General features: G+C 32.4%; 2 protein-coding genes and 1 long non-coding RNA gene across 5 annotated transcripts; all 3 read left to right on the top strand.

Moving 5' to 3' along the window:
• The first annotated feature begins 2,813 nt into the window (after nucleotides 1-2,813).
• LOC135193933 (uncharacterized) lies at nucleotides 2,814-4,639 on the top strand. Its single transcript, XR_010309518.1, has 2 exons — nucleotides 2,814-2,959; nucleotides 4,466-4,639. It is a non-coding gene; the product is annotated as an uncharacterized LOC135193933 (long non-coding RNA).
• A 66-nt stretch (nucleotides 4,640-4,705) lies between these two features.
• LOC113394829 (uncharacterized) lies at nucleotides 4,706-15,941 on the top strand. 3 transcript variants are annotated; one of them, XM_064218501.1, is made up of 15 exons: nucleotides 4,706-4,804; nucleotides 5,041-5,148; nucleotides 5,358-5,581; nucleotides 6,890-7,456; nucleotides 7,558-7,749; nucleotides 7,833-7,946; nucleotides 8,632-8,751; nucleotides 10,802-10,852; nucleotides 11,305-11,403; nucleotides 11,778-11,828; nucleotides 12,730-12,819; nucleotides 13,809-13,859; nucleotides 14,072-14,161; nucleotides 14,841-14,891; nucleotides 15,249-15,941. In XM_064218501.1, exons 2-15 carry the CDS (start codon nucleotides 5,063-5,065, stop codon nucleotides 15,302-15,304), a joined length of 1,842 nt encoding a protein of 613 aa, XP_064074571.1. In that variant the 5' UTR covers nucleotides 4,706-4,804; nucleotides 5,041-5,062; the 3' UTR covers nucleotides 15,305-15,941. The 3 variants fall into 3 exon arrangements, with proteins under 3 accessions (XP_064074571.1, XP_064074572.1, XP_064074570.1); XM_064218502.1 differs by having other exon boundaries at nucleotides 4,712-5,148; nucleotides 6,890-7,103; nucleotides 7,191-7,456; nucleotides 15,249-15,940; XM_064218500.1 differs by having other exon boundaries at nucleotides 4,712-5,148; nucleotides 15,249-15,940.
• Nucleotides 15,942-17,908: 1,967 nt separating this feature from the next.
• Nucleotides 17,909-25,264, top strand: LOC113394828 (nuclear pore complex protein Nup58). Its single transcript, XM_064218477.1, has 11 exons — nucleotides 17,909-18,164; nucleotides 18,424-18,725; nucleotides 18,797-18,889; nucleotides 19,567-19,710; nucleotides 21,424-21,492; nucleotides 21,776-21,906; nucleotides 22,432-22,720; nucleotides 22,954-23,112; nucleotides 23,497-23,619; nucleotides 24,311-24,394; nucleotides 24,507-25,264. The coding sequence occupies exons 1-11, from the start codon at nucleotides 18,085-18,087 to the stop codon at nucleotides 24,638-24,640; spliced, it is 1,608 nt and encodes a 535-aa protein (XP_064074547.1). The 5' UTR covers nucleotides 17,909-18,084; the 3' UTR covers nucleotides 24,641-25,264.
• Nucleotides 25,265-25,518: the final 254 nt, after the last annotated feature.

Genomic DNA, 25,518 nt, shown 5'->3' with positions numbered 1-25,518 from the left:
TGTTTTTATTTAGATAAGAATTATTAACATTAAGTCTTTAAACATATATATCTTTTATGGTATCGGTAGGTGGACGAGCAAATGGGCCACCAAATGGTAAGTGGTCACCACCGCCCATAGACAAAGGCGCTGTAAGAAATATTAACCATTCCTTACATCACCAATACGCCACCAACCTTGGGAACTAAGAGTACAATAAGTTACCTACACTGGCTCACTCACCCTTCAAACCGGAACACAACAATACTGAGTACTGCTGTTTGGCGGTAGAATATCTGACGAGTGGTTAGTACCTGCCCAGAAGGGCTTGCACAAAGCCCTACCACCAAGTATATATATACAGGATTATTGGTAATTCGACGTATTCCCGTTAGGAGGTGATAGGGGTGATTATTTGCGATAATTTTAACCCACATATGATCATGATGTTTGATGCAAATTAACTATATGAAAATTAATAACACTCACTTACTATTAATTTATTCGTGTTTTTTTAAACATATTTTAAATCTATTTATTTTTAATTTGCCTGGTCGCTTGTCTGTTTATTCGAACAATAATTAATTATTGAATAAGGATGCCATCTAGTAACCATACTTAAAACAATATAGGTTTTGCCAGCAGTAAAAATCTTCGAGCCTAAATATACAACTGCTGTGTTACCCTGTCTTTTATATATTGTGAAAGTAAGTGTTGTGCAACATAATATGCAATATCCTACTCATAGCAGTGCCTATTTTGTCAAAAATCGTAGAGAAAAATAACGTGAACAGCATCATATTTATACCAGACTTTACATAACTGAACGCGTATACAAAATTTGGTGTCTGTGCCGTTGTTCAACATTGCCAACACTAAGTGAAGTAGCTATGCTGTGTTAGGCCTTAGAACGGGCTACCCAACTGAATGTGAATACGAAATTTCGTTTCAGTGCTGTTTTAATCGTTAAGGAGTTCGTTCATCGAGAGCCAACCAAACTTTTACAAGATCATAGAGTCTATATATTGAAACGAATTCATTTCCTACGTTAATATTAAATCAATTGAAGATAAATTAAACGGATTGAATCCTAAAGCGTGTTAGATAGGTATATCTTTCATAAAGGAGAAAAATAGTGACATTTCCACAGAATCTTCTAACTCCATCTAAAAAAAAAGGAATGCACTTCTTAGAATCATATTAGAAGAACTTTTCTTTACTTTTCATAGTATTTTTTTTTTAATATACACACAACTACATAATGGCAATGGTATGCGAACTGCAAACGCGAGGGTGCTCACTGCCACGTTGGTCTATTGATAAGATGACAAACGCTACAAGTGAAGTTCTTTTGTAAAGGTACTCTTTAAACACGCTCGAATTCCTCTTCATTGACGTAAAACGATAGTTATCTCAAAAATATATACAACGTAAACAAATAAAAATAATAAATAGCTTTAAAAGAAAGACCACAGTGGCGTGCATTTGGAGAGGCCTATGTCCAGCATTGCACGAATGTGGGCTGATGATTGATGATGAAATAGCTTTAGCCCGCCCTGAAATTGTAAAATACCTTTTTTTACATTCACAATTATATCTAGATCATTTATATAGTGACAATATTTGAATAAAAACAAGAAGTAAACTTTCTTAGGCGTCAAAGTTTTCGACTCAGTAAAATAACAGGCACATCTTTCCAAGAGAAAACCTAGACACTTATTACTAAAATAAAATTCTGTACTTTTCAAAGTATTTTATTTGAGAGAGTAACTATTGAGTGTATTGCCGATTCTTCTCAGTTGAATCTACATTCCAAACCGAAGATAGCTTTACATTCGATTCCTGTAACATGACCATTCAAAATTGCATATTGTAAAAGCCTACTTAAACAAGCAACATAATATATTCATGAATATCTGTACATCAACATCTCTATATCAATAATATAAATATGCTCAACCTATATGGTTGGGTATATTTCTTAATGATTTTTAATCATAATTCGTGTAATAATTATACCAACACTAAAATTTCTTATTAAATGTCAAGCAGCACCATCTATGAACTACAATTATAACTACAATTTAAATTAGTTAAAAGCTTCAGAGTTCAAAGTTTACAAAATATTAATTTGCAAATGCTTCACAAATGTATCGCTAGATGGATTTGCTTACTACATATGAGTAAAAACTATGGAAATATGTTTATCTTTCTTGAATGGTTGGTTATTTAAATTTACATAAAAAAGTATCCGAGGTGTTTTCTTTATACTCTGTATGAAACACAGATTGCTGAAATACAATATTTTTTTGTCTTTGCCATAGAACCACAAAATTTTAATTTAGTGTCTCGAAAAAGTTTCCTTCAACTATACTTCATTCGGATCAAGACCTAATTATGTAGGGTTTATTGTTTTTTAGGGATGTTTAGTAATCAACCATATTGGCGCCACTGTCATACTGTCACCACTGCTATCTAGAAATAAACCTTTACTAAACTAGAGTTAGATTCATATAACATTTTATATTTAGCTTAGATTAATATTATAATTCACATTTTAGCGCACATTACCACTTAGCACCTATTTGAAATTACGTGTTTTTTAATTGGAATTTATAAATTTGTGAACAGAATAATTTTGGTATTAGCGCTTTTTAAGGGGAGTGTCTAACTTTACAGAGTATGAGCGCGTTCCTTGAAATTTTGACACTTTTTATGTACAAAAATACCTCTCCTTACCTTACTTACATTCCATTGGCTGTGATAATATCTCTGTTCTCTCTTTATACGTCAATGTCAAATACGTGTAGTAAGGACAGATAGGTACAAAATGAGTTTCGCTTGAGTTAACTTTGGTTGACACTCGTGTTAGTGAGATATCTGTGATTCTATAATAATTCTGTGTATTTCTTTTATAAATTTTCAGATCAAATATTTAATTTTTATGGTTTGTGGGTTTTACTAACATAATTCGGTTACGGTGAGTGTTATTTTTTTTTCTTATAGATATAATATATTATTTAAGTTACAGTAGTTAGTTTATAATGGATGTCGACCCTCCTCGCGAACCGCCCGATCCCGGTGGTTCAGAACTACAAATTGAACCCTTAAGATCCTCTTCTGGCAAACGTTCCGGGGATAAGTCTTCTTATTCTCCTGATTCCTCTGCAAAGAAAACAATAGTCCACCCTACTACCGCAAGTCCCTCTATCCAGACTGTTTATGTAAATCCTTCTTTTATCGATGGCCCTAAAAACTATACGGATGACGACAAAGGTCCCTTCATTGTCCACGTCTCTCGGGAAGTTGCTGATCCAGCTGCAGGGAATTCTATACGAGCCATTAAATTTGGACAATTTTTACACAAACACAAGATTGGATCTATTGTGAATGATGGTCTTAAAAATGTGGGTCGAAATAAAATAGAAATCCAATTTTCATCAGCGCAAGCAGCAAATAATTTCTTAAAAAACCCAATTTTAGAGCTTTGCAAATACAATGCTAGTATACCTACAATATCACCAGAATGGGTTTAGTTAAAGGCATCCCGGTGGACTGGTCTATGGAGGATCTGATGGAATCAATTCCTCATGAATGTGGGGAAGTAATAAAATTGAGATGTCTTAACCGCAAGACTATTAACGAAGGAGTTGTGTCCTGGATCCCAACTCAATCGGTAGTCATAACTTTTAAAGGTCAAATCCTACCTGGCAAAATATTTTCTTACCATACATCCCTTCCTGTCGAAATTTACAATCTCCCCACTATAATATGCTTGAACTGTTGTTGTTATGGCCACATTAGAACTCAGTGTAGATCCACTCCCAGATGCTTTAAATATTCCCAATCTCATACAGGTGAGTTGTGTAAGTCCTGTCACCAAAAAGGGGTAGAAATATCACTCATCTGGATACCAGGCCATTCTGGTATAACCGGTAATGATGCCGTAGACTCTTCACTAGAGCTGCTATAACAACCGGCTCTCTAGATCACTTTAAAAATTCAACTCAGGACTTGTGTGCTCTAGCGAAAACTCATCTGGATAAATCCATGAAATTGTCCTTGTTTGGAAAGTTTCATCAAAATCTAAAGGTAGATTCTACGCATCTCTACGACCAGATATTCCAAGGCGACCTTGGTTTTCTCTTCACAGGCAAGCTAATCGTTGGATCACCACAACTATCTGCCGACTACGCCTTGGACATGCATGTACTGCCATACATCTTTGTAAAATTAGAGTCAGAGATCACTCTTTGTGTGAATGTGGCTTAGACGAAGGTTCCTTATCCCATATATTGTTTTCTTGTCCCTCGCCCTATTAATGTTGAATGTTTGTTAATGTTTTTGTTCAGTCCACTTTGTAAATTTTTATGTAAATATATTGAGCGTAATAAGATTAAGTTTTAAATATTTTTGTGATCGTTCTTATATGTTATCTTAATAATAATTTATGTTTATCTAATTATTTATTATTGTGTTGTTTTAGGTTATGGGTTAACCCATAGAGTCTACTACTCTTATGCCTTCAAAATTGAATTAAGCCTGTAATCTCGACCGCACCGTTCAATCTCCATCGTATCTTCTCCATCGCACGTGACATTGGGGAAATAATCTGTGCCCTCTTGGCACAAATAAAAGCCAGAATAAAAAGAAAAAAAAATAGGTACAAAATCGGATCACCCAACCCATAACATATTATTTTACATATTTTGTTTGTTATTGTAGTCTGTACTCTTCTTCCAAGAAACTTAAATATTGTGCGCGGACAGATTTGTGACAGTGCGATCATTCGCTCGATCGATTTGTTATTGTTTAAACCCAAGAAGTAAGAGTTTCACAGATATTTTATGTTAAATTATATTTTTTCTTTATTTATATAACAAAATATTCTCAAATTTCTATTGAGAACTATTTCATTATGATATTTTATACCGATCAACTATTTTCCACGGAAATTATGCGCTCAATACTTACTTAAAAAAATATATGTATATATAAATAATTTTGAGTTGTAGAAGCGTAAACGGGCTTTCAATAAAATTTATAATAATCGTTTTCAAGGTGAATAAAGAAACAAATACTCATGAAGATGTCATTTGGGATCAAGCCGACTCAAGTCAATGCTTCAGAGATATCCAATGATTCTGGAGTAATTTTAGATGGTCAAAAGTAAGCCAACAGAATATACACATTATAAATAATTGAATATAGATTTAATATCAAATAATAGTAATTACAACTAAAGTAATATTTAATTATTGTTTTATTTTATTTATACAGTAAATATTTTAAATTATTTTTTGTATAGGGCTATGGACTTAATGTTAATAATACCTCATAATAATTTACCTCTAACTTAATTTCATTTTATATTTCAGTTCAGGAATGGATTTAAATACCAACGGTCAAGACAGATCAATGACATCATCACCTAACACAGAAAGACCAACTCAGGCTCCTGAGACAACAAATAATGAGAGTTTTAATTCATTTAATAACAATGAAACTTGTGGAAATGCTTTATGGTCCAGGCCTGCTACTAAAACAACAAATGCTCATCCTTTTGGGATGGCTTCATCTGCATCTGCAGGAGATACAGCAGGTATTTATGACTTACAAGAATAGCTTGCATTTAAATAGCAAATACATTTAAAGTCAAATTAATATATTTCATATTTTAATTGGTTGTAGGGCTTTTTGCAAGCCCATCTGAGTAGGAACCTCCCACTCATCAGATATTCTACTGCCAAAAGTTATGAGTCAGCCAGTGTAACTACAGGCACAAGGGCCATAAAATCTTAGTTCTCAAGGTTGGTGGTACATTGGCAATGTGAGGAATGATTAATATTTCTGACAGCGCCATTGTTTGTGGGCGGTGGTGACCACTTACCATCAGGTGGCCCATTTATCTCTCTGAAGACCCATATCATAAAAAAAATTTAATACCATAATAATCATTTAAAGCAATAAAATATTGTTAATTCAAAATGAAAAATTTGAAATGTAAGACTTTTATTTAATGTTGTGAAACATTTTTTAATAATTTAACTGTACACAATATACATTATTTATAATTTAATTTTAATTTTCTGATGTTCCTAGTTTGGTGTACAGTATAATAAGAGTTTAAATGTTAAGCCACTCTTACCTAAATAGAGGAGAAATCAGTACCAAAAACTCATTTTTTTTACACAATAGGCTATTTGACTAGTATTTAAAGTCCATTTTATATATTTTAGTAGAGGTTAAGGAACCAGTAAAAGTTGTTTTTTTATATAATTCTAGTACATATTTGCTGAAAAATATCAAATTAAAATTACCATATTTAAATAGCGCGCGAAAACGCTACTTTCGCATTATGGCGCTGAAATGGGGTTGGTGACGTCACTTTCCTGTATTGTAAGCTGTGGCACATACAATCCACATACTGTAGGCAAACGAGGTTAACCAGCAAGTGACGTCATCATATGCCCTACCAATCAGGAGCGTTTTGTGTCACGTGACAAACATTTAAAAAAATGCATTTTTATTTATGGATTTTTGAATAAATTAATTATTATTTTCAACTTTCGTTAATAAATAATCATTTTTAATCTAATAATATATACTGATTAAAATAATTGACAGTTTATTTTTCGCATTGTCAAATAGTATATTCTCTGCAATATGTCATACTGATCACATGAATGTACATTGTGTACGTAGGTATCAACGCCACCACATCTAAAAAAAATCTGTGAATGCACCAATATATTTGGTTTTATTTAATTTTTTTATTTTCTTTATATATTATAAATAAATATTTAGTTAGTACATTGTTTTGAGTAAAATAGTTCCTTATATTTTGTAAGAAATTATTTTGGTGTAGCAACAAACATTTGTATCATTCAACCTTTGATGGGTGTTCCAGATACTTCAGTGACGTCATCAGCAGCTTTTGGCACTTTAACAACAACTCCGGCTGCTGATACAACTAATAATCAGACTTCTGAAGCAAGTAATAATCCAACTTTTGGTGCAAACAATAATCAGAAGTTTGGAGTAAGTAACAATCCTGCTTTTGGAGTAGCATTTTGTTCCACTTCTGTTCCAAATACTACAAGTACTCAAGCTTTTGGAGTAGCGTTTGGATCCACTTCTGTTCCAAATACTACAAGTACTCAAGCTTTTGGAGTAGCATTTGGTTCCACTTCTGTTCCAAATACTACAAGTACTCAAGCTTTTGGAGTAGCAAATCAGAATATTGGAGCATCTAACAACAATACCGATTTTGGTGGTGGATTTGGTTCCATGTCTGCACCAAATACAACAAATGGTTCGACATTTGGAACCACTAAGAATCAGACTTTAGGAGCATCAAATAATCATAATTTCGGAGCAACTAATAACAACAGCACTATTGGAGGTGCATTTGGTTCCATGTCTGCTCCAAATGCAACAAATATTCCATTTGGGATCACTTCATCTGGACCAGCAGGTATGTATGAGTTAGACATAGCATAGATACTCTAACTTCAACTTAATTTCAAATATAACAATGACATATGAAATATAACTCCTTGGTTTAATTCTTAATAGCTTTTGGAGGCATGATTGGTTCTGTTTCTGCCCCAAATCCAACAAACACACAACCTTTTGGAGGAGCAAATCAGAACTTTGGAGCAACTAATAACGGCAACGCTTCTGGAGGTGCGTTTGGGTCTATGTCTGCTCCAAATGCAACAAATACTTCATTTTGGGGTGCTTCTTCTGGAACAGCAGGTAACCCAGGTATGTTAGTTGTATCATACAAACTACTCTCAAATATTTTGAATAAAACTCTTTGGATATATTCTTAATAGCTGATTTTGCAGGTGCATTTGGTTCCGTTTCTGCTCCAAATGCAACAAATGCTAATAGTCAGCCATTTGGAGCAGCTAATAATCAAACTTTTGGGGGTGCTTCATCTGCAGCACCAAGTACCGCAGGTATTTATGGCTTAGAAGTAGCATACATGCTTTTTTATTATATAGGTGGGACGAGCAAATGGGTCATCCTATGGTAAGTGGTGACCACCGCAAAGAAAGAAATAAATTGTAGCCACTTCGTTGTATGGACTGTAATTATAGTATATTAATTTATTTTTGAAATAAGAATTTTACATAAAGGTAGGTCTTGTTCAAGCCCATCTGGGTAGGTACCACCCACTCATCATATATTTTACCCCCAAGCAGCAATACTTAGTACTGCAGTATAAAAACTTGGTCTTAACTCAGAAATAAAACGATGTCTCTTAGGTTTTCTTATATAATTTTAAAGTAATTATAAATAATGTTTTACTCGATTCCCAATAATATATATATATATAGACTATTGAATCAATTCACCCGCCATGACGTCAGAGATCTGTCAATGTTCATGTTGCCAGATAATAAAAAAGATAATATTATAATGATTATTAATATATAAAGTGAAAGTTACTCGTCTGTAATATATGTATAATAATAATTCGTATAATATTAAGTATTAAATTCTTATTGAGTCTTACAACAGGCACTAGAGAGATGGTATTTAAGTTCGGTGGCGCGCTGTCGATGGTGACCATTTAATATAGGGTATTATTATACACATTTGCTAGTCTGTCTACCTACTTTAAAATCAATTATATTACAGGTGTGCAATTTGGTAGTGACCCAAGAAATCGTGGGAATCCATTTGGAGCACCCAATTTCACGCAGTGTTTCCAAAGATACTTCACTCCAAATAATATCGGGAATAACACAAATTATGTAGGTGAGTCTAAATGTTTTTGCTTAATAAAAATCTATATCTATACTAATATTATAAATGTGAAAGTAACTCTGTCTGTCTGTCTGTCTGTCGCTCTTTCACTATCAAACAAATGAACCGAATTTGATGAAATTTTGTATGAAGCAAACTTGAACTCCAAGGAGGGACATAGGCTACTTTTTTGTCTAACACATGACAACCAACCCCCTAAGCGGCGAGCGAAGCCGCGGGCGACAACTAGTACTTTGTAAATCATAGTCTTCTATATATATATAAAAGCGTTCCGGCGTAATTTTCAGTCCGGCCGGATTCGACCGTATTCCCATCAGATAAATACGATTTGATAAATCTGTCTAACGAGTGGCACAATTACCACAATAATGAGTTTGTATTATAATTAAAATAAATTTAGTTTCAACAACATACGGTAAAAAAAAAAAGCGGTAATCCAAAGTAAGGCGGCGGTCTTTACATGTTTCGTCTGTCACATACGTTTGCAGTTACATATCTCTTTAGCAGACAATCTTTTGAAAGGCTTTACCACTTTTCGCACTTATTGAAGAAACTCATTGTATCTAAGAATTACTTCTGCCTTAGAAAGATAAGGATGGCGAGGGTCAGTTATTGTAACTGTAACTCCTTGTTCATCATCATTCGTTGTGTCTGTATCTGTATCTGATTCATTTGATGTTGTTGGCGTTGTTGCCAGGCGGTCATCTGCCTTCTCTTCATTATTTTTATGTAAAATATCGACCATAGCTAATGTGCGAAGCACAGCTGTTCATAACAATTCATAATCTTATCTACTTTGACCATGACTCTTGCTCATGCCAATAATATCAGTTCAGTATCAAAACTGAAGTTTTTTAAGCAGTGCTGATAGTAAGTTCTGCAGTACATTAACGATGTAATTTAATCAAGCCCAGATTAAAGAGTTTTTAACAATTAAGCGCATTTAGTGTCTACTCATGCAACAGTTCTATCATTTTGCCAAAATTGCTAGCAACATAACCGATCCCCGGATCCGGAATGTTGGTACCGGATCCGGTAGACGTATAATGATGCCGGATCCGCCGGATTACCGGACCCGTTTTTCCGGATTGCAATCCCTATATGGCAGGTAGGATAGGATGTAGACATCCGTAAGGGGGTAAAACGGGGATTGGAAGTTTGTGTTTTATAAATTTTGCGCGGGTAAAGCCGCAGGTTCAGCTAGTCAAATTTATATTGAAAATCCGAAAGTATAGATGGATGGATGTTTTTTATTAATTCTCACCAGAATGGATGAATGCAACGGATTTAAATTAAATGTGGCACAAAAATAGATTATAGTTAGGGATAGCACATAGGTTACTTTTTATCAATAAAATGTACGTAACACCAGCAAAGCCGGACGACTAGTCGTCGCGACCGGAACCGGGTAACCGGACCGGGTATTATAAAATTTCAATATGAATGAAAATTCCATTTGTTGTTTTTAAAAAAATAATTGTAATTGTTTAAATTATTATGTTAATATATTAACATTACTCATTCAATTTCTGTTGTTAGTTCCCTCGCCTGTTTATTTAATTTTGTATATATCTCAGGAACTTGGATGTATAGGAAAACAATGTAAAATTTTAAATATTCTTACAGCGTTTCTATGCTTTATTTTCCAACTTCATGTTAATTTAATTTTTTTGCTAATTAATAATTGTTTTTTCTAAGTTGAATTCGATTTCGTTGAAAAATTATAATATAAAAAGTATAAATATCATTATTATTGTACATGTAAAATGGAAAAAAAAAAAAATATCCCGCTGAGCTTCTTTCGCCGGTTCTTCTCAGGTCCGAGGTGTTAAATTCCGAACCGGTGCTAGATTTTTGACTGCAAGTGTAAACACTTCTATGTTGAATAAAGATTTTTGACTTTGACTTTGTATATTATCCTGTTTGAGTATTTACACAAAGAAAAAAAAAACATTTTATATATTATATAATTTTTTTTTTCTTATGTATGTATGTATCTTAATCGATATCTTTAATAGAAATAATAATGTTACGCTCACAGGTAAGCTGGGTACTACAAATATAGACATTGATGAACCGATCGTCATAACAGGTGCGTATTTATATCCATATGTATAGTAATATTTCGATATATGGTGCAGGTAAACTAAAAGAACCTAATCCAACCTTGTAAACTTAAGAATTATACATTTTGTCAAAGAATTAAATATTTTTAATATATATTTCGTTTAGGATTCTGTACCCAATTGGTAAAACGGAACCCTAATATGGACTCAGTTGTAACAAGTTGACAGTTACAATTTGCTCAGATGATATTCTGTTGCCGCTATAACAATAAATTATAAATAAACTGAATAAAATGAATATTTAAGGGAGCCCCCCCCCCCCCATCCAACAGACATAATTTTTTATAGATATTGGTACGGAACCCTTCGTTCATGGGTCCGACTCGTACTCGGCTGGGTTATTAACAATAAACTCAACTCTTTAAAACATGGAATCAATATTTTGTTTCTTTTAATTTGGTTTGTTTTTTATTTATAGGTTACAATGAACAACTAGGATTCAATTCAAACACGGGGTTTAACTCTACACTACCCCGTGGGTTGTACGGTTCACCAATGAACACCGCCAGTGGTACCGGTAAGTTTTGTATTTAAATTATTAATGTTTTCATTAAATTAATTTTTATTAATTAAATTAAATCAAATAAATAGTTTGTTTGGATTGTTCTACAAGTATTTAAAACGGGATATTTACCATGGTGTTTTTATTTTTACTCGATACGTCGACATTTTCTACGAATGTCACTAATATTGCGAATCACGAGACTCGTGAAAAATATGGTAAATACTCTTAATTACTTGTAGTAATAAAAATAACCATTAAAAATCTTATGTTTGGATTGTATCTGTTCGAGACATTTAAATTTTCTTGAGTATTTCGATAATACCACTTTTAGAGCTAATTCAGTAATAATATTATCGTTAATATAAATTTATTTTTATAATTTTCAGGTAAATTGAGTTCAACAAACATAACAGTCAATCAACCTATAACAATAACAGGTACGTTTAATTATTTGCTCTATATTATTTTATTGTCTATTCTAGGAACGGAAGATGTATGGCCTGTTTTGTTTTTCCTTTATGGAACCGTTAGGCGACAGGTCTAATGGACCAATGTGGTCACACTGCCCATAGACATTGGCGCCGTAATAAGTTCTATCGACACCGCCAACCTTGAGAACTGATATGTTATGACACTTGTGCCACATCAATCCTTATTATTTCCGCTTGGACGAAGAATATGTAAGGAGAGGGTGGTACCTACACGTACGGGTTTGTACCAATTAATGGCGTTCTACCAGCTTATTAAACTGCGCCGCTTAGTATAAAGGTTAGACTGTTTGAATTGAATAGAATAGTTTAAGCTGCCTGCAACAAGTATACAAAAGTCGCAACATCTGTCGGGTTTGCTAGTAGTATTTCAACATGGGTGTCATAAGAGCGTACAAGCAAGGCTCATTTAATCAGACTTTACCGTTTCATAGATTGAAGTCATTTGTAAAAATACATAGGTAAAGAAGGCATATTATTCGATACAAGATTATATTGATGATAAAATAGCGTGGAGTTAAAGCTTGTTGACTTCCAGGCAGGAGACATAACATACATATACAATTGTATTTAACTAACATGACTGTATTTTTAGATGTTGAAAAAGAGTAACTACTGAGTTTCTTGCCGGTTCTTCTCGGTAGAAACTACATTCCGTACCGGTGGTGGCTTTACTTTAAATAGTTTGTTAAATGACGATTCAAAAGTGCTTGTAAAAGCCTACTTGAATAAAGTATATTTTGATTTTTTGATAACAGAGAGTGATTTCGTATTGGGTTTATAAATTCAACAGACCATTAATAAATGTTATGTTATAATTTCTTAAACAATATTTTTTTTGTTTTTAAAGAACAAAAAGGCGTCATGTTTGGTATCCAGTCGACTATGTCGCAGCCAGTACAGGGACTTTATGGTCAACCTATTATTACTACAAGTACCGGTAAGTTGGATTTTTAGCTATACACTACACTACTTTGACGATCTCCGTGGTCGAGTAGTGTGTACACCGGTTTTCATGGCTCGGTTCGATTACCGGCCGAGTCGATGTAGAAAAAGTTCATTAGTTTTCTATGTTGTCTTGGGTCAGGGTGTGTGGTACCGTCGTTACTTCTGATTTTCCATAACACAAGTGCTTTAGCTACTTACATTGGGATCAGAGTAATGTATGTGATGTTGTCCAATATTTATTTATAATACTACATTATGTTGATAAAGTTTACTATACATACCTATTACAACATACTGTTCCCTATACTAACATACCTACTATTAGTATGTGAACTACCAACCAGAAAAGGACTGAACCCAAATAGACAATATTAATCATTGAACTGACGCCATATTTGCCAAGAGCTTAAATAATCTATGATATTCATTATGGATTTGCGAATTAATGGCGTTTTGGAAGTACATAGTGGCTAAGTGGAATAGTTTTAATAAATAAAGAAATATTAATCAAGAACTGTTAGTGGTGCACAATATAGCCGAACTATTACTAAATTGTATGGTGCATGTGAATCTAATGTTTTTTTTATCTTCATTGCTTCTTCAATTTGAATAGACTTAAGAAAAAGGAATTATGAAAAAGCTATGTCTGAAACATTTATAAAATTCGGTATAGTTAGATTGAAGCCTTTGACTTTTTTCAAGGCTAACTTAAAATGATTATATATATATATACTAAGAGCAACAAACAGACAGTTTTTTTTTTTTACGGCATTGGTTCGCGGACGATCATATGGCCCACCTGATGGTAAGTGGTCACATATAGACAAAGGCGCTGTCAGACAAACAATACAGAGTACCGTTATTTGACGGTAGAATATCTGATGAGTGGGTGGTACCTACCCAGACGGGCTTGCACAAAGCTCTACCACCGAGTAAAGATACAGTTTCTTTCCCATTTATAATATAAATCTATACTTACAGGTACGCTGTCAACTACAAATATAATCGTCAAAAAACCAATAACCATATCAGGTAATTTATTTTTACTTCCAATATATAACATACGTTCATTTACGTTAAATTTTCTTATCATGTAAATATAATTATGTATTTGGAGGAACAGTATACTCAATAGTAATATTAAACACTACAAATCTACCTTATCTTTGATATTATTGTAGCTGTTGATTCGGTATGTTGTTTATTTATTTTAGTTAAAATTAACTCAGTTTTAATATTTTTAGGAACCCCGAATACATTCAAATTTGGCATTAACCCAACACAGGCGACTAATTTCGGATACTTTAATACCCCTATTACGACAAATGCATTGGGTAAGTTGAAATTTAATAATTAATTTAAACAAACTGTTCATAGCTCTATAATATTAATTGTAGTAATAGACAATCAAACATTCTACCTCATGGTATATAGTAGTCCACACAGACAGACACACATGCGATATAAACAGGTTTCCAAGCAATACACATGACGGAGTAGCTTGTCCCGGCTTGTTTTTAAAAAACATGGCGTCAGCACTGCTGACGTCGCGAATGTCAGGGTTTGGTTTTCTATCCATCCTCGAATGTATGAAATTAAACTCAGGAAATATTCTTCTCTGATTTATTCCAAACTGAGGAGGCCCGATCGCTCCGACGGCTCGAACGAGCCTCCCGATACCGGCGGGCGTTCGGCCTTTTATAACGGAAATGGGTGGGGGCACTATTCACTCAATATAACACCTATTTATGGACGGTGAAATATTTCAAACTAATTTAACATCTAATAATTCACTAAATATTATTAATTTAATAATCAAACAGTTTTCAATTATTAAAAATAATTAAAACAATAATTTCCGGCCACGTGTTTTTCTTAAATACGTGATTTTCCGCCGACATATACATATTGGACATAGGTATATTGATTAAATATTTAAAAAAATAGATCGGTTCAGTGATAATCGATAAATTTGATTAAAAAAAATATATAATTATTGTTTTATGTTTGCAGAAAAGCTGTGTACTACTAATATTAAGGTCAACAAACCGATTTCTATAACAGGTAAGTTCTAAACTAATTTAAAATATACTATAATAAATATATTAGTGATGTGAAATTATCACAACAATTTACTTTTGTAAAATATATTAAAGTAAAGCATTTGTAAAGATATACCACAATTGATAATGTTATATTTTTGTCTATAACTATCAGATCTAATTTACTATCTCTGGTATAATAATCTAATGAGTAGAAGTAAAGAAGGTGTCCCTTAGGGCTTTGTTTTGGACCAGATTACTTTTAATATTTTATACAATGATTATATAATATAATTTTGTTATGAATATCAATTGTGTTATTTTATGATTATATGTATTTACTGTGTGCTGACTTGATTGAAAAAATAATCTGTTTCAGGTAATTTTGGACGTAATCCCTCTTGTATGCACAATTGTAATTGCCGACCACATTAATTTAACATATGTTTAAAGTATATTATTGAAGTTATCCAAAACTACATCACACCAAGAAAATAAAATGTTACCATATTGTAACATTTTACAAACCGTGCAAAGAAAGCCGAGGACAAAGCAGAGGATTACAAATGTTATTTTTTTTTTTGAAGTATACTATCAATACTTTATTTATATAATTTAAATTGATGGCATTTATACTGTCAGTTACCATTTGTTATAAGAATTAAGAAATAGGAATAAATGTTTACTCACACAACATGATGAGAAGTTTTTGTATGTGTGCGTGTTAGGTGATAAAGTTATCGAAAAAAACTTAATATTACAATATTTATTTTGGAAAACTACTACTAAGGTATTTCATGTGTATCTACTATTTAAGGTCTATTATCAGGTTACTCATTCAAAAGAAATTGATATTTTTCAATGTTGTAACACTTTCTATCTAATTGTCAACCTAAGGGTTATTAGCACTGCGGATTTTGATCACCAGTGCTAATATTAGTTGTTTAAATTACAATTAAATGTATTTATCTGTGGATTAAATGTTTCATTGTCTTATAAAGTGGATAGGATTTCGATACATTAATTATCACCATAATTGTATATCTTAAATCATTGATATGTTGTGTAACTTGATCGGTTCCTACTGTGATTAAAATGTTGAAATTGTAATGTATAATTTAATACTTAATATTTTTATAAATGGTCACAAAGTAGTTTTTATTTACTTAAGTGTTTATATAAAGTATTTCTTTTGTTTAAATGTGTCATTAATTTTGTAATATTTTACTTTTTGTTGTATTTTTAATTTTAAATGACTCAGTATTCTACATAAATTTTATGTACTTAAGTATAAAAATATATAATCTACCTAAGCGGTATGGAATACCAAAAATAAAAACTATCATATAAAATTGTTGGAAGTTGGACAGCAATAATAAAATAAAATGCTTGAATACCAACACTACTTAATCTTATTTGATTAGACCCATTTACTAAATGCCAATCCTCGTACGACAAAATAAGCATCGATATTGCTTATTACATTATTTATGTATATATTAATTTATAACAATGAATAATAATTACTTTTATAACCTTATTATCTGAAGTGTCCTCGGATAAGAAAATGGAGAGCAACTAGTGCCAATGTAAATTCAAATCCAACCCAACTCTGCCAAGGGCCTTCTGTAATCCTTTCTGTCTTTATATCAATTATACACAATTTATTACAAAGTTCCGGTATGCGATTTGTACATAGACAATTTAACTTATCTTTACTAATTTGAATTGTAACACGCGTTTAAAAGAATAAGATTCCTTGTGATATGACTACAAATATATAAAATTTATTATAGATAAAATCAAGATATTTTTTTTTGTTTCTTCTTCAATACTAATGGTCTATGTATATCATTATTCTACCTGTGCGTAGCTGGGACGGGTGTTATACTAACAACAATATAAATTAAAACCTATACAAAAATTTGGTAAATACACAAAATATTGTATCAAAAAATATTTGCAGACAAAAAGTATCAAACATTAACTGTAGACTGGTGACGAGGCTAGAGAATTAATGGTCAAGGTACGTACTTGTAGTACCAACTACACACCAATATTGCAGGATAGGTAAATAAACGAACATGATACGCATTTATAATATTGTGATTGTAGCGTTACATTTTAAAAACTATAAAAGTATGTATGTTCTTAGAGCAAGCTGGCATCGACTATCCTCTGAACAGTTATTCAAATTTCGGACTAGAATATTATCTTTTATGTACTTTCCAGAGTAGTAGAAGAACACGTCGCAATGGTATACGATATCGCAACGTGTCACGTCACGACGTCATAAAGTGTTTTTGGGGTTTATTCTAGAGATTATCTATAGATCTTTACAAACATTTCAATTCATATTGAATTATATTGATTTATATTAAAAAAATATGCAGATGCAGTTTAAAAGGAAGATTTTATTATTTTCATTGGACTCGAATAACCGCACACCATTCTGATATTCCCGGTAGGCAGATTTTTATAAAGTTCCTCCTTTATTTTGCTTTTGTAATATAAAATATTCGGCGGTTGCGTAGGATACATTATTAGATCACTAGATATATTTATTGCAATAGGTGTTGTTTTGAACATAATTTGGCAAGAACTCATGAAACAACCCCCTTTAGCTAAGTAATTCATTTTTATTAAATAACTTCACTTCAACGGCAATACGAATACACGAACATGAAACAAAACTTTGTTTTTTTTTTTCAGTTTTATATTTATAGACAAAAAGTACTTTACACTATTTTTGTTTTTCTGGCGTGTATTTAAAATATTTGTAGGTTGAGGTTTAGTAAATTTTAATTTCAATAGTAAAAGCTTTTTAAAATAGATTTTACTGAAAGGACTATTTGAACCTTCATACTTATTAATTGAGTAAATATAAATAACACTTTTATTTAAAAATTACGGCGTATGCGTCATAAATGAATATGTGGATAAATTATATTAGTTAAATTTGTGTCGTGATCTTCAGTCTCCACTCTGGACTCTACTTTATAATCTATATTGTATATGTGTAATCTGTATTATTTTTATTCTATATTCTACAATTTAAAATATCGTTGTGCAAACTACAACGTACCACAGAGTGTATTAATTTGTAAAAAAAATTTATCACGATATCATCAAAATGAAACTATAAACTTTTATTTATAGGAACACTAATTTATATTTAAAGATTATTATATTAGGAGGAATCAACACTATCGACTATGTCTTTTTCATTTGGTACGCCATCGAGTGCTCCGGCAACAACGGGATTATCTGGAGGTTTTAGTTTTGGCGCTAATAAGTAAGTAAATATCATAAATTATTAAAAAAGAATATACCATCAAGCATATATGAAATGTAATCAACTTAAATCTTAAACAGTGATAATATTAAAAAACATATTATATATAACCTATTTTAATTCTAGAATTTAGACTTTAAGTTTAAGTCAGTCTGTCAATTAATAAAATTAAAAAGTTAATAGCATATTTTGTGGTTATTAAATATTACTTTCAAAATGTTTACAAAATAAAACTTCTATATTAAAATTACTATTTTAGGCCAGCTACTCCAGCTTTTGGCTTAACTGCGACAACTCAACCTGCCACTGGTCTATTTGGAACTCCAGCTACATCTGCTCCGGCATTTGGCACTGCTACATCATCTTTTGGGTCTGCTTTTGGAGCCACATCGACTGCTCCTACTTTCGGGGCTACGTCAAGCGCGCCTTCCTTTGGAGCTGCGACGAATACGCCTGCTTTTGGGGCTACAACTGCTCCAGCTTTTGGTGCAACTACAAGTGCTCCAACTTTTGGAGCCAATACAGCACTTTCATTTGGAACTAGTGCTGCTCCTGCCTTTGGTATGTACAATTATGAGACAAAATGGTTAAATTATAGAAACAGACAGTTCTAAATTATTTTCTATAAATAGGTGCAACCACTACTCCTGCTTTTGGCACAACAACAACAAGTCTTGGAGGTGGACTAAGTTTTGGTACTGGAACAAGTACAGCAGCAACAACAGGTTTTTTTTTTTTCAGTTAATACAATTTGTATTATGTGATGAATTCTATTGTAAATACACATATAGCATATTTCACTTTTTATATTATATTTAAAGCAAATCATAGTAGCTCTTCTACATCAGACATGTTTGTAGAATCTTGATTTATAAAACAATATTATTTCACTTAACTATGCATATGAGCTTTTAATTTATAATCAAAGTTCCGAAACAGTTAAGTGCCTTCATTTCATTCATTAAAGAACATTAATTAATAATTACTTAATAAAGAGTGTTTTTATAAAATGTCATTATATTGAATGAATATTAATGTTATATAAAGGGGATTGATTGGTAGAATCTTACTTCAGAAATGCTGGTAACATTCAATTTTGTCCTTTAACATGTGAAAACAAGTATCCAATGAAAAAAAAAAATTAAAAATTTCATACAAATAACATTGAAGAAGAGTACAACAGCCTGCTAAATAAGCCCAAATCTTTTCCATAACTGTTTACTATGAGTTGTACCTGATTATTTAAATAACAGATTATCCCACATCACATAGTTTCCAATTACATTTGAAAAATTGATAAATGATCTCTTCAAATACTATTCTTGTATATATTCTATTCAAATATGAATATATACTGTGACTATATAGACCACTAAAGACTTTAATTAAAACTTTATTACAGGTTTATCATTTGGTACTAGTACAACAACAAGCACCGGTTTAGGTGGACTTGGTGGTTTTGGTTTTGGTACTGCTACAACAACTTCGACCGGGTTTGGGTTATTTGGGTCAACAACAACTGCTACCACAAGTGCAAGTGCATTTAGTGAGTCATATTTTTATTATTTTATTAAATAAATTTACATCACATTTCTTAGGAATAATACTAAATATATAATGAAAGAAAAGGTACTTATTTAAAAAAAAAGCTATATTATAACAATTGCCATTGATTCCGAGTTCATTTCCTGTCCTGTTCAATAATTTATTATACATTGATGCGAAACTAAAAGTAACTAATCTAGTAATTAACCCATATCCTGATTAACTCACCAGCTTAAGGACATAGCCGCACTTAAAATTTGTTGGCATAAAACTATATAATTATGTGTGATAGGTGGCTTTATTCGCAATTTATTAAGAAATATCTATATAAATAGTTTTAACATAATGAAGATATTAATTTATTTCCTTTCCAGTATAATGTTTCCAAATCCATCATCCTCCGTTCCTATATCTCATGCTACAGTAATTATCCAACCAAATACAAGCGGCGTTAATGATAATTGCCTTAGTTATGTTGTAAAAAGTGCTAGAAGGGATTGTTATCCTACTGTTACATCTAGTAAGTAATTAAGCAAGTTTATCCAATTTTATAACCTACTAATTTCAAGATTCTCAAGTTTTTCATTTAAAAATGTACTGTGCCTAATTTTTATGACAAAGTATAAATAGTTGTCTATGAACTTAAAATCATAAGTAATTGTAGAATACCTTTCGGTATAACACAATTAAAACCTTTTGTTTATATTAAATTATATTTATTTCCTAAAACAATATTGTATGTTAATGAAAATAGGTGCCCTATAGATGAATATAAGGCAAAATATATAAAAAGATTTAAAAATGATATGTGCTAACCGCTAATACGTAACCTCTCCTTTGACCAGTTCATATGGACATTAATGATACGTAATGCTTCTATCTCCCACCAAAATCTTCATATCAAGATATTACAAGTATGAAAATCGGCATTTAGGCTTCTGCTTATATGTAAAGGGCAATATCTTAAAATAATCATCAGAAATTGGTCTATCACCTCCAAATTACTCCTAATAATTAATCAAATTCAGTGATATTCTGTATAACATTTCTGATAGGATATCCCATAGGGTAGTTAGCCATAGGTAGGCAGGTATCATACATAATTCTATCACTGCACATTGCAGGTACACTTGGTACAAAAAATATTATTAATGAAAAATATTACATACCAGGTATTAACACATATTTTCAACAAAATTTTATAGAGAATCTGTAATTAATTATCTGTGTATAGTGCAAGATAAACTAATAGCTTGAAGTAATTGATATGACCAAGTTATCGGTAAATAGATATATTTTAAATGTTTATTTACATTATTCATTCTTTAATGGTATTTCATCTTAGTTTGGCAGTTAGGAGTTGCATATTCTTATAATTCGTGTTCATTATTATTATCTTAATGTTTTTGTATTGGTTTATTTAAAATGACTCCTTTACTTTTAGTTTTTTTTTTTTTAATTGACATGTACTAAGTATTTGCTAGCTAACATTTAAAAAATAATTTAATTATAATTTAGACAAATTCGGTGCAAATATTCAGGAGTCATTGATTTATTAGAACTATATAAGAAATGCTTCCTTATAGGTATTTAATAGTTGAAAAATTTTAACATTCTTTTTATTTAGTTTAATTGATTTTTTGGGAAATGTTGTAAAAAATGTTCGAATTGATGAATTTATATCCATGTAAATTAATTAATATTTTTGTTTTAGGTTCAAACTTAGGTCTGGGGGGTGCCACGCAGCAGGGAACAAATAACACAACGACAGGTGATGGTAAAAGTAAGTGGTTTTATTCTGATTTAAACATTAAAATCTTTGTAAGTGTTTTTTTTTTTACTATTCAAAATCAACATATAATTTATTTAAGTAGGCTTTTACAAACACTTTTGAATCATCATTTTACAAAACTCTGTTCAAAGTAATAAGCTAGCCCAGTGGTATGGTTCGGAACGTATTTTCTACTGAGCTGGAATGAGTCTGAATTTTAATATTAATGATCAATATTAGTTCATTTTATGAATACCAATGAAATATGTATGTATTTACTTCATTTCTCCTTCAGGTGAGCCGCCAAAGCAAACGAAGTTGCCCAACGAAATATCTACAACAGTGGAGTCTTTCAAAGAGTTTGTTAAGAAGCAGAAGTCACTGAGTTCAGATGTTATGCGCGTTTCAATAAAACCTTTGCATAAGGTAATTTTTATTTTTATTTACCGACTAGTTCTCTCTTCGGGCCTTATGATCGATATTATATCTGTGTATTGTCAAAATCAATAAGAAATAACTCTCTGTTATAGAAGAATAGACAGAGACACCTCGGTTTATATAATGTTAGTAGAGATTATAAATATGGAATGTTTATTGTCAAGCAATGCTATCGTATATGTGAATTTATATTTTACGTTCATTACTTTCTCTCGAGATATTATATTGGTGTTCTGGTTTGATGGCATGTGAGCTAGTTACAGGAAATTTAATCTTAGATTCCATGGTTTTCCACATATCGATTTTGTCAAAGGATGCGATCGTGCTACATTCAGGACCGGTCTCCATAGTCAACGACGACCGCCTACTGAGTCGGTCCGGGATGTCGACATTTATTACAGATATTAAAAGAATTAGATACTACTAAGAAAAGATATCTCTTTACAATGACCTTCTCCCTCATCGGGCGCTCAGAGTGACTCATGCGAGGTCGTCGACCGTTCCCAATGGCAGGTGGGGCGCGAGGCGGAGTCGGCGCTGCGCGCGGTGCTGGCGCTGCGCGGCGAGTGCGGGCGCGCGCGGGCGCACTCCAAGCGCCTGCGCGCCGCCGCCGCCGCCGCGCTCGCCGCCGCCGAGGGCGCCGCGCGCGACCCGCCCGGCGGCGAGCTCGAGGGCCTCACGCCGCCGCCCTACGTCAAGGATCTCATAGCGGAGCTGGAGCAACACCTGATCGCGTTCCGGAGGCAGATGGATGTGGCCGATAAGCAGATGCAGTCCTCTCCCAAACTGCTCACCGAACAAGGTTCCTATCTTTATACCGTGTAAATTATGTTTTATTTGAGTATTCTATTGTTTTAATGTTAATTCGTTTCAAATTTTTAAAATATCAGTCTGAGCCGTCTATGAAAATACTTTGTACCGTTTATTTTACTCTAGAAACTTACCGTACACTTATAATATTTATTTTTATTTTATTTTAAAAACCAAAATAAAAACTCCTGTACACGTAGTAATAATTTCTATATTTGGTTCCAGAATTAACCTTGGGTATACGTCGCATGCACGAGTCACTGGTCGCTCTCGCGGGCAGGCTGCAAGCTGTCCACACTCAGGTTGAAGCGCAAAAAGAACAGTATCTCAACCTCCGGAAGTACATACTCAAAGATCCTACCAATGTCTTTGATACCCCATCACGTAAGTTTTAATAATTATTTCTTCGCCCGATTTTCCTCTTTAATTTTTCCCTCGGCTCAGCTTTCGTAATCGTGTGTCACGTGTCAACCCTGGGGTTCTTTTTTAGTAATACTTTTTGCATGGATTCCGTTGGTATTAGCTATAACTAAAAATATATATAGAACACATAGTACTGCTATGTTCCCATATCTTTTCTGAAACTATAATCTAAGATAAAATTGAAGTTCTACATTCGTCGAACTGGTAGTTTATGCGTAATTAAGCGAAACTTACATCTTAATAATGGTCGCTGTATTCGTGTTTTATTGTACTCTCTTATCACAATATAAAATAATATTACAATATTTATTTCTATAATATATGAATGTGTGTATTTATTTTCAGCAAGTGCAAGCCTAGATCAAATACTTCGTGATGCTGAAGGTACTAGGAAGAAGACTAAGCCGGGCAATGTTAGCGACATCGGTCTGAGTAGCGCCGTACTCTCCGACCCTAGAGCGGCTTTAGGTACGATATATTTATTTTCTCCTTATGTAATCATTTTATTATGACCTGCATTTTACTTATAGAAATATTTAATAGTGAAGTAACTTCTCTTGAATGTCACTTCTGGGCACAAGCACGCTAGGGATTGTTTTGAAGTTTATTGCACAATGCTACTTTTAAATTCTACTGGCTATCTTTGCGTGAAATTCGTATTCAATATTTTACATATGTAAGAGATAATATTTCATTAAAGCTTACAGTTTGGTGACACAGTGAATATATTTATTCATTTATTTATTTAATTATAATACTTTTTTTTTTTAATAAGATAAATCCACCATGACTGACAAAGTGGCCACCCGATGGTAAGTGCCTGCCCATAGACATTGTCGCCGTAAGAAATTTGGATCATTCCTTACATTGTCAATGCGCCACCAAATTTTGAGAACTGAGATGTTATGTAATTAGTGCCTGTAGTTCTTAGTTCATAGTGGTAGAATATTTGAGGATTGGCTGATTCTTATCCATGTGATTTACACAAAGTTTAGTTAATAAATAAAAATAATTTGTTGTATAAAAACTATTTCAATAGTATTTTTGTAACAAAAGTTGAAAAATATTAATAAAATATGACAATATGGTAAAGTTCTAAGACGAAATCGCGATTACTGTGTAACAATAAATTAATCTTAATATATATAATAATTAACAGGAAACATTCAACAATTGGCTGGTCCGTCGCCGTTCACGTACTTGGGTAGTACTCTGTCTTCATTCCCAACTGGAGACATGACCGGTGAGTACAACTCTTACATGCTGCAACAGGCGATTTTGTTTATTTTTATATTAAAAATGATTTAAATTTTAATAAATAATATGAATAATTTACATGAACTTTTCTTTATCAGGATCAAACTGGCAACCTCAAGCCAACCCGCAGACGAATCTTAACACATCGCTAAACTTAAGTTTCGGAGCCTCTACCCAGAACGACTCGGGATTCCAGCTGCAGAAGCCGCCCGGGAAGCGCGGGAAACAATGATATTGGAGATAATATTCGAGACAATGGACTCTATAGTATGTGAAATAAAGTTCAGTTTCGATTAAACAATTCGTTTTTAAGTGGATGTGTTTCAGCGTTCTAGCTACACGTCTAGTTTGAATGAAAGAAATGAAGCGTGTGAAACTATAAACAGTTAATGGAAGTTATGAAAACAATTCGTATTTGTAAAGTGGTAAAATTTCGATTTGAAAACCGGATTTTCTATTTAATAATGTTTTTATTCACGTCGAGAATATAACATTCCAAAACTGCCTATTATCCTGATATAGAAATAATATGTTTTTGAATTAATTAAATCTATTTTTAAATAATGTACAAACGTTAATTTTGTATAAATGTTATAATATTTAAATAGGAATATAAAACGAAGGTTTAGGTAAAAAGTGTTATAATATTAATTATGTTATGAGTCGAGATGATATGACTAAAATTTCGAGTTCCAGAAGCAACACTGAGTTTTCAAGTACACAATTAGGGTAATGTAATTCCAATTATTGAATGGAGTTAAATTTTTTAATGTATATTTTCTTGTTTTCAAACGTTTAGCTTAATATTGCTTGTAAGATATATTTTTATATAATAAAATGTATGATAATGTCTAAACTCTATTATGATGATCACGCAATCTTCATTCATCATCAACTGTGAACTGAAGTCGGAGTCAGTTTTCTAAATGTTTTCATTGCAAAACACGGCACGTCTGCCGCAGTGTTTCGATGCGGACCCGACTTGAGTCGGGCGGTAGAAGCTCGCGTCAAGTACTTCTCCATTAACGCCGAACACTTGACTTGCAACAAAGGATATATTATTATTAAACCTCGGCTCTAGAGGAAGTGAGAACGCAAAATGTAAAGACC

This window comes from Vanessa tameamea, chromosome 22, assembly GCF_037043105.1.
Source record: "Vanessa tameamea isolate UH-Manoa-2023 chromosome 22, ilVanTame1 primary haplotype, whole genome shotgun sequence".
Taxonomy (NCBI): Eukaryota; Metazoa; Arthropoda; class Insecta; order Lepidoptera; family Nymphalidae; genus Vanessa; species Vanessa tameamea.
The sequence above is the reverse complement of the archived record's forward strand: the minus strand, read 5'-3'. Positions and strand labels throughout refer to the sequence as shown.

Excerpts from the sequence above, each read along its gene's own strand:
- LOC113394828 (XM_064218477.1), top strand. The coding sequence starts at position 18,085 with ATGTCTTTTTCATTTGGTACGCCATCGAGTGCTCCGGCAACAACGGGA. Across the intron at positions 21,907-22,431 it reads CAATAAAACCTTTGCATAAG|GTGGGGCGCGAGGCGGAGTC; the intron begins GTAATTTTTATT and ends TCCCAATGGCAG. Across the intron at positions 22,721-22,953 it reads CAAACTGCTCACCGAACAAG|AATTAACCTTGGGTATACGT; the intron begins GTTCCTATCTTT and ends ATTTGGTTCCAG.
- LOC113394829 (XM_064218501.1), top strand. The coding sequence starts at position 5,063 with ATGAAGATGTCATTTGGGATCAAGCCGACTCAAGTCAATGCTTCAGAG. Across the intron at positions 11,829-12,729 it reads TCAACCTATAACAATAACAG|AACAAAAAGGCGTCATGTTT; the intron begins GTACGTTTAATT and ends TTGTTTTTAAAG. Across the intron at positions 13,860-14,071 it reads AAAACCAATAACCATATCAG|GAACCCCGAATACATTCAAA; the intron begins GTAATTTATTTT and ends TAATATTTTTAG.